We start from the raw sequence: 9,386 nt of genomic DNA on the forward strand, positions 1-9,386 counted from the left end.
GACGCGTACCGCCGCCCCTCGCGTGGTCGCTGCACTCGCCACGCTTCGGGTTCACGTTGATCGTGGCCTGGCGTTAACAATGTGGGGGCATACAATGAAAAATGGTGGCGCCGTGCTAGGAAACAAGTACCGTTTAAAGTAAGGTTACCTTACATAAAATAGCTAATGCAGTTATTTATATTCTAGAGGTTAATTATGATATTGTTGTAGGTGTTGCAAGATTGTTATACAATAAACGCTATATTATGTACACTAGAAATAACCCATTCATATATTAACACCAAGGGGTGTATCTACTGAAGATCAGGCATCTTTTGAATGTATCACCATCGCCGTCTTAAACCCAGCCCTCAAAACTACCAAAAACTGTCAGCTCTGAAAAAACACTCTTTAGTGTATAAAACCCAGCCTACCACAGTCCAAACTAATTCTATCATAGATCGGCATGTATCAACAGCGACATACAGTATATGAATATTATTAAACGTGTAATTTGTATCATCTACAATGAATACATTGCAAACAAGAGAGAAAAATGTTATCCTATTTGCCAGAATATTTATTCAACTTAAACATCCATCTGCGGTAAAACGGAACTGCATAACATTGGCAAAAGTTTTTGAAAGTTTTTAAACGAGTCTGAAATAGATTGCCAGTACTTTCCCTCATCAAAGATGGCGACTTCCGTACCGCAGCGCGGACCCGGAAGCCGCTGTTACACGGATATAGCGGAAGTCTTGCCTTAGTTCCGGTCTCTATCGTACAGGCCGCTGGGGAAGATGGTGAGTGCCATGTCTTCTCGGCAAATGCAGTGCGCCTCTATCCGTTTCCATCCACCCATCGCCGGGGTCTATGGCTCCAGCTACGGCGGCGGGTTGCCTCCCCGGTGACCCCTGCCCCGGTATTGCCGGAGGATGGAGGATAATAGGGCTTTGGTGGATACAGTTTTAAGTGGAGGCCTCGGATTGCTGTATGGGATGTAGTGAACGAGTGACCATGGCTGGTAGTACGGGAGCCCGTAGTTACCATATCTAGAACTGCGCTAGTCCTTCATACTCTATGTATAAGTCCCAGCTCCCGAATATATATATATAACTATACTATGGCAGTCCTATAGGTAATATAAGTGGCCGTAGATATTGAGTATGGGGTGTTTCCAGTATGTATAGCCCCAGTGCTTTTGGTCTCTTGTTTCCTTTGCATTTATCAATGATGTCATTAATTAAATGTCTGAACATATGACAACCTGTGATTCCTACTTGTTGCTGAGATAAGTGCTGCATGCTCAGTCAGTGCATTGCTTTGCTTGGCTTACCCCTTCTAACACCCACCAATATTTTTGCATTTACTTTAGACGAAGGGAACATCGTCATTCGGAAAGCGCCGCAACAAGACGCACACTTTGTGCCGTCGCTGCGGCTCCAAGGCCTACCATCTGCAGAAGTCAACATGTGGCAAGTGCGGCTACCCGGCGAAGCGCAAGAGAAAGTGTGAGTACAGAGCGACATTTATTTGCAGTTTCTTATATAGCGCAGCAGATTCCGTTGCCACTTACAATTGTAGACTGAGATAAAACAAACTGGGTAACAACAGACAGACATGGAGGTAGGAGGGCCCTGCTGCAAGCTTACAATCTATAGGGACATAGGAGGGAAACCCAAGGACAGGCATTAGTAATAGCATAGCAGTCCCACCAAGTTACAAGTCCAGAAGGGAAGCTATATAATACATAAGTGCCTCAGAGGGTTATGCGTGTGGTACTTAAATATGATAGGCTTGCCTGAAGAGGTGAGTTTTCAGGGAACACTTGAAAGTTTGGAGGCTAGTGGAGAGTCCTATTGTGCGTGGAAGGGCATTCCATAGGGTGGTAGCAGCCCGATGAAAGTCCTGTAATAGTGAATGGGAGCTAGTGATCCGTGCAGAAGAGACGCAGATCTTGTGCAGAGCGGAGTGGTCGAGGTGGGAGCTATTTTGTGATAAGTAAAGAGATATATGCTGGTGCAGTATGGTTAATAGTATTGGGGAAGAGACAGGGTTAGGCCTGTTCTTTGGTTTGGATTATAAACTGCATGATCAAGGAGTTTGTGCTTCTGATCAGTTTATTAATGCCTTCTTCTGGGTGTGCACTACCTGTATAGTTGGCTGATCGGATTGACATATTAATCATATCGTGCTGTGTGTACGCCTGATGTGTGCCCATGCTGTTATTAGCGATGTCTTCTGGTTGGTCCGATGTCTTCTGGTTGGTCCTGCTGCAGGGCTGATACAGGATTCAGCATGCCATCACTAGAATTTCCATGTCACTTGTTGTCCTCTGCACCAGCAAGTATATATGCTTGGTCCCAGCCGCCTGTTGGTTCTCAGTTTAGCTGTGCGTAACAGTGTGGAAACCAATTCAGCATAATGGATGCAGGTTGCCGCGGTATCTACCTGTGACACAGGTTTGGCCTCCTACCCCATACTCAGTACTCAGGGATTCTTGCGTTGTAACTGGCTGCACAACAGAGGGCAACCTGCTGAGTAATTGCCACAGGTAGTAGATGCACCTTGTAGTTTTGTTTAATATATATCTTCTTTTTCCTTTTAGACAACTGGAGTGCTAAGGCCAAGAGGCGTAACACCACCGGCACTGGCCGTATGAGACATCTGAAGGTTGTGTACCGTAGGTTCAGGTGAGTCTATTATTTATGCCTTTAATATCGGCATGTGTGTAAGCCCTAAGTCGACTACTAATGGTGACACTGTTAAATGGTCTGCATTGACAAAATGTCGTCACAAGCAAAAGGTTAAAAAAGTCATGGCCGACTGATTTTTCCTGTTTCGACCAACTTGGTCCATATAAGTGGACTGAGAATAGAATAGTGTACTGAGCAGTGAGCTCAGCTGTACACTTATATGGTGTCTTTGTCGACATGGACACAAAAGAAAAAATGAAACTTGTGTCGACCTGAGTAGTTCAACCATTTAAAGGTGTCGACCCAGAGTCAGTCTATCATTTATACCATGACCTAGAGCAGTGGTTCGCAACCTTGGTCCTCAGGACCCCCACACAGTGTAAGTTTTCCATGTCTTCACACAGAATCTCAAGTGAAGTAAATAGCGCCAACTGTGATCTTTTAAAATGTGTCACTGAGTAATGAGTGCACCTGCTGGGTGACCTAGAAAACGTGAACTGTTGGGGGGGTCTTGAGGACATGTTGAGAGAACCACTGACCTAGAGCATTTTTTGGGGGGGCCAATAAAAGGTGACTTAGGTGATTTTCTCTAAAGCTCGGTAGTGGGTTAATGATGTGGGACAGATATATTGAGTTGTATTTCTGGCCTTAACTTGGAGATGAGAGCAAATTATGTTAAGTTAACTTTTTTTTACAAATACAGACTTCTGTTTCCCAAAAATACTGTAAAGACTGACTTGCACTTACTGCTTTTTTTTTTCTACAAAATCTGAATCAACAATAGCTTTTTAAAATAAAAACATCCAGTGTTTACGTGTAGGCACTAACAGCCTTCAATGTGGTTTTGCTTTCTGGTCACCTTTCACACCAAACTCTTACCAGGGACTGTTCAATAACCCAGCTCCGACCTGGGTTGACCAAACCCGTGGAATTAATCTGCTCGAAATCACACCTGATGTTTGAGCAATTCCAGCTAGTTGTTTATGTGCTGTAGAATGTTAGTGCATCTTCATGTGTAACTGTGCAGACATACCTGCTGAAGGTGGCCTTAACATTATTAATACAATTTATTTGCACAGATCGCTCCCTGTGTACACCCACCTAGCGCTGGAGATGCACATTACCATGGTCTGACTGGATCTTGCCTGCATGCAGTCAAAATCTAGTCAGATCACCAGAGAACACTGGTCAGCACAGATCGCTGGTGCATCGCATGTGTGCCAGCAATCTGTGCTAAACTAAATCGCTCAGCAGGACTGAAGTCACCCCAAGACTGAAATGTCACCTTTTATTATACAATACAGTAGCTTTAATGGTAGTGCATGCTCATAAGACTTATTTATACTCATATGTAGCTGCAAAGAACACATTTTTATTTTGATGACCCACCCCGTCTGCTCTCATTATGAAACGGCTGTTGATGACAAAAGGTATTTTTGTCCATTGATAAGAAACAAAACTGCAATATAAATCCATCTATATCCAATGTGCGGATCTGGTGTTAAAATAACTAGGTAAATCTGCTGGCTGACCAGGCAGGATCTCTGCATGTTCTGTATAGGAAAGTAGTTTGTTACCAGGATATGGGTATGTCAGTGACAGTAATTGCGGTAACAACCACCGGGTGTAGTATAGGTCAGGCTGTTTTGGTGTCAATGTTGAAACCTAAGCATGTGACTCACCAATTAGTGTCCTGCGTCTCCTCATTGCTCTTGGCCTTTGAAGTCCATGTGAATGGTTAAATAAAACAAAAGTCCAACAAAATGAGATCATGAAAAATTCATGTCCTTTTTCTTGTATCGACCTCTTGGCTGTCAAACTGTTGACCTAGACATTGTCGGTCAGACAGCCATATACCTTTTACAACTGTTCTGCACCTGTCCTTAAACATGGTAATATTTATTTTTCTGGACTCTTAAACCTCAGCACTAAATTAATATGTCTTTAACACTGTTGCAAAAAGCCTGTTGCCCCAGTCACTAGAAGGGTTGTCTGAGTAGGACCCAGGATACAGGGCTGTGTGCCCACGTTACCCATTCACAGCATAGGTTCACTCTTGGAGATGAGATAATGGTGTAGATGTATTAAGGCTTTAAAAGAGATAATGGGTGATGGATAACCTCCAGCCAGTCAGCTCCCAACTGAAATTTTTCCAACACAGCCTATAAAATGACTGTTTAGAGCTGATTGGCTGGATTAAGGCTTAGTATATCTGCCCTAATGTCTGCAGAGGGAACCCCTGCAATATCCTGGGTCCAGTGTGCATAGTGTTGAAGCCTCTGAGATGCTGCTTAAACCCCTTGTTCAGTGACCTGGGCTGGATTGGGGAATTAATGGTTCCTTCAGTGCAGTTACCTGTTGCCACGGGATACCGGTCTGTGGGCTGTTCCATGATCTCTATGGAAACCATGAGGTGTATGTAATTTATGTATCGGTGCGTACAGGCTTTCTGTATCCTAGACCAGCATTTTTAGCGACATCTGCTATGAATGGCTGCTGGTAGGGAGACCAGTGTAGTGTTCCATTGACCACATGGCCTGGGACAGGTTCACTGCCTGATCTCAGGGGGAGGCAGCTGTTTCCAGGATTGAGTACTTCAGCTATATGTGCTCCATTTAGCATCCTGTACTTTAATAGGCCTTCTGTGCAAGTCCAGTGTAATGTAAATCAGGTCCATCTTCCACTCTGGGTATCAGTAATATTTCTCTGTAACGTGCAATGGGATCTTCTGAAGCTTATCAATGATGTCAAATATAAATGTCTGAACATATGAGTTCTCTAGTGATTTTACTTCTAGAACTGAGATAAGCTGCCATAATGACTGTCTCCATTCCGTGTGGTTGTCCCCTCCTAATGATCCTTCTCTCCCCCCTACAGGAATGGATTCCGTGAAGGCACAACACCCAAACCCAAGAGAGCTGCAGTGGCCGCCTCAAGCTCATCCTAAGGACCGATATTTGTTAAAATAAATGTGGCTAAAAGTGTTTTCTTGTATCTGATTTTTCTGTTTGTTTCCATTCTCAAAACTGGGACAGCTGATGTTATGTCCACCCAGGGGTTAACGTGACAAATGCAAAAGTAGGCTCACAATGGAGCACACGCCGGATGTAATGGCGGCGTGACAGTGGATTAATGAAGGGAGTAGATGGGTTTTTCTTGGAAAATAAAAATGTATGCAGAAAACTTGCATGTTATCCATTATGAGTTTCACAATATAGTTGGTGGATGGCATTCTGGGCAAGTTACATGGCAGTCCTGAGTCTCCTGCTAGTTGGCGAAATACACTCTAAGTGCCCTGCTTATGTTGCCCTCCAAGCCAAGGGCCAAGATCAGATCTTGGGTTTTATTAATTGAGGCCATACTTGGTCAATGCTTGACCACTGGTCCGTTGCTGTTTGTCTCCTCTTGCTAGTTATGTCACAGCGGAACACTTAGAGCGTTATTCAGTTGTTTTTCTCCAGGGATGGTGAGCTGAAATGTGCGAATGTATGGCTAAACCTGACCATAATGAGTGTTCTATGTGCAAAAAAATACATCATTTGACTATTGCTCTACAATCTCATTGTAGACGGAGATTTGACACAATATAACAATTGTAGACTTACTGGACCCCTGTGAGTATATTCTCCCATTGGGTTTTCTCTTTTGGGGCTAGATGTATCAAGCTTCAAAAAGTGATAAAATGGATAGTGCTAAACAGACAGCTAATCAGCTCCTACCTGTCATGTTACAGGCTGCGTTGGAAAATGACAGGTTGGAGCTGTTTGGCTGGTTGTTAGTCTCCACTATCACTTTTTTTTTTTTTTTTTAAAGATTGATCCATCTGTCCCTTGGTCTTCTGACCACTGGTCATCTGTATATATTCAGTCAGTTTTTATTGCACTATTTACTCCTATTACATTCGGTATCTTTACCTAGACCCGTAATGCAGGTATTTTTAGGTTTCCCATGCCCATTTATTAACCAGGATGTAAAGATAGAAGCTGTGGCTCGTGCGATAATCTGCCTCTGTGTATACAGGTTGCTGACTATTACTGTGAGCAGAATATTTGGCATGGAAGTGAAATGAGGTGTATTTTATATTTGAATTACAGTATTAAAACAATTAGCATGAAGATCAACAATGGTTGCCAACAGAAGCAAGACACAAAGTAGGTTAATGCAGAAACAAAGCTTCCAGATATGATGTTCCTAGTATTCTAGAAAAGGGACAAATTTGGAAAGTCACTTATTAATTAATGCAAGACCATCCTACATTACAGCACAACTGTTTGTACTCGCTGCTGCTTAGTAGGTTGGAGAGTGTACAAGGAAGGGCAACTAAAATGGTGCATGGCCTACATCACAAAACTTACTTGGATAGACTAAAAGATCCAAACGTGTATAGTTTGGAGAAGGGAAAGGGGGGACATGATGGAAATCTTAAAATATATCAGGGTTTTAACATGGTACAGGAGGGAATTTTTGGTACTCTTTACTTAGAAGGGCGCCCACGATTTTGATCGTGGGGATCGTTAGTAAAAAATTTCGGGCATCTCGGGGATTGAATGCACTAAAAAATCGGGTGCGATCAACCGACGAGATGCCCGAGATTTCCCATAGGGAACAATGTTAAATGTCTCAATTGACCCAATTTTCCTGTTCAATGCCTCAATTGACCCGATTTTTCCATAGGAAACAATGTTAAATGGGCCACAGAGGCCAAATAGGCACCCTGAAGTGTATAATGGCCACCCGAATTGTTAACGCCACCCCACGATCAACGTCAACCCGATGCGTGGCGAGCGCAGCGAGCCCGCGTCCTACGACCTTTTCATACCCCCACTATCCACGTCGGCGTGGAGTTGAGAATAGAAAGTGTGGCGAGCGCAGCGAGCCACCAAGCCCGAAGCGTGGCGAGCCCCGCGAGGGTACGCGGACAGCTGTGAAGCCCGCGAGGGGACGCGGATACCTGTGAAGGTATCCGCGTCCCCTCGCGGGGCACGCTGCGCTCGCCACGCTTCGGGCTCGGTGGCTCGCTGCGCTTGCCACACTTTCTATTCTCAACTCCACGCCGACGTGGATAGTGGGGGTATGAAAAGGTCGTAGGACGCGTACCGCCGCCCCTCGCGGGCTCGCTGCGCTCGCCACGCTTCGGGTTGACATTGATCGTGGGGTGGCGTTAACAATTCGGGTGGCCATTATTCACTTCAGGGTGCCTATTTGGCCTCTGTGGCCCATTTAACATTGTTTCCTATGGAAAAATTGGGTCAATTGAGGCATTGAACAGGAAAATCGGGTCAATTGAGACATTTAACATTGTTCCCTATGGGAAATCTCGGGCATCTCGTCGGTTGATCGCACCCGATTTTTTTAGTGCATTCAATCCCCGAGATGCCCGAGATGGGCGCCCTTCTAAGTAAAGAGTACCGAATTTTTCTTCAAAGGAAAAGAAGTAATAGAACACGAGGACATGCACTGAAAGTGGAGGGAGGTAGGTTCAGGGGAAATGTTAGAAAGAATTACTTCATAGAAAGGGTAGTGGATAAGTGAAATAGCCTCCCATCAGAAGTGGTAGAGGCTCAGACAGTAGAACAGTTTTAAACATGCTTGGGATAGGCATATGAATATCCTTACAAAGAAATAAGGATCAAAAAGGGTTGAGATTACCTGAACGGGGAAAAAAAGGGGCAGACTAGATGGGCCAAATGGTTCTTATCTGCCGTCAAATTCTATGTTTCAAAGTACCTTGGTCTTCAGATAATTTATATATGGGTTTCCTACAAATATAGTATACAAACCTCTTTTCAGAAAACCCATCTTTTATTTAGAAGGCACCAACAAACTTGGGAGTACTCAGCTTCTGTGGTGGCTCGTTCACTATAGAATCTGTCTGGCATGGGTTGTGGTTTACAAGAGGAAAGGGGCTTTAACTTCTAGATGACATCATCTTAGCCAGCCATCCTTACAGGAACAAGTACAGCAAGGTTGGTAGAAGCATAACCGGTTGGTTTTCTACACAAAAGCATTTACAATGGAAGTGCTGAATTAGTGCCGTAATGTTAAGTCATACAGCATAGATAATAGCCCAACATCCATTGCAATCAGGAAGATTATATTAACAAGCATGTGTTATGCAGGTATCCCTTCCCTCCTTCAGCTAAACCGGCTCTGTTTGGAAACAGACAGACACACATAACCTAATGATATAATTGATGCACTTGTAGATAAAGTTGAAAACAGGGGTAACAGTTATTGTACAATGTACAGCATGGGTACCAGACCAAAGTCCATTACATGGTGGGTACAATCAGCGTGGGATTTTGACTATATAATCGGGATTGCATGCAGATCGCACAGGTTTTTTAACTTTGCGATCCCGATGCGCTCTCCTGGGACAGCACAAATCGAAACCCAGATAGACTGGGCAGCAATAACTATATAGTGCAAATCTAATGTAGATTATATGTTAATAGTACAGAGATAGCAAAGATTGTATAGCACTCGAATCTTGGTGTGTACACACGGTGAGGTATGCCTTCCGATGTTGGCATCACATGCAGATCGCAAGGGTTTTTAACCCTTGCGATTCTGATGCACGTTCACGTATCGCAAGGCAGATCGTCTTGGCTGCATTGACTATATAGTGCAGATCTGCACTATATAGTCAAAAGTGTGCGACGCGATCTGATCGCATCGGGACTCGCATGGCATATCTCAGTGTGTACACAC

General features: G+C 44.0%; 1 protein-coding gene and 2 non-coding genes across 3 annotated transcripts; all 3 read left to right on the plus strand.

Moving 5' to 3' along the window:
• Positions 1–658: 658 nt before the first annotated feature.
• On the plus strand, positions 659–5,659 carry RPL37 (ribosomal protein L37). The gene is made up of 4 exons (XM_083154336.1): positions 659–782; positions 1,355–1,490; positions 2,588–2,672; positions 5,553–5,659. Exons 1-4 carry the CDS (start codon positions 780–782, stop codon positions 5,620–5,622), a joined length of 294 nt encoding a protein of 97 aa, XP_083010462.1. The 5' UTR covers positions 659–779; the 3' UTR covers positions 5,623–5,659.
• LOC146045699 (small nucleolar RNA SNORD72) lies at positions 1,201–1,277 on the plus strand. Its single transcript, XR_014465566.1, has one exon. It is a non-coding gene; the product is annotated as a small nucleolar RNA SNORD72 (small nucleolar RNA).
• Positions 5,408–5,486, plus strand: LOC146045696 (small nucleolar RNA SNORD72). Its single transcript, XR_014465565.1, has one exon. It is a non-coding gene; the product is annotated as a small nucleolar RNA SNORD72 (small nucleolar RNA).
• Positions 5,660–9,386: the final 3,727 nt, after the last annotated feature.

The sequence above is a fragment of the Crinia signifera genome, chromosome 1, assembly GCF_055691185.1.
Source record: "Crinia signifera chromosome 1, ASM5569118v1, whole genome shotgun sequence".
In the NCBI taxonomy this organism is placed as follows: Eukaryota; Metazoa; Chordata; class Amphibia; order Anura; family Myobatrachidae; genus Crinia; species Crinia signifera.

Bases quoted from the DNA above. Each gene is read 5' to 3' on its own strand.
- RPL37 (XM_083154336.1), top strand. The intron at 1,491-2,587 runs GTGAGTACAGAG...TTTTCCTTTTAG, and splicing joins GGCGAAGCGCAAGAGAAAGT to ACAACTGGAGTGCTAAGGCC. The intron at 2,673-5,552 runs GTGAGTCTATTA...TCCCCCCTACAG, and splicing joins GTTGTGTACCGTAGGTTCAG to GAATGGATTCCGTGAAGGCA.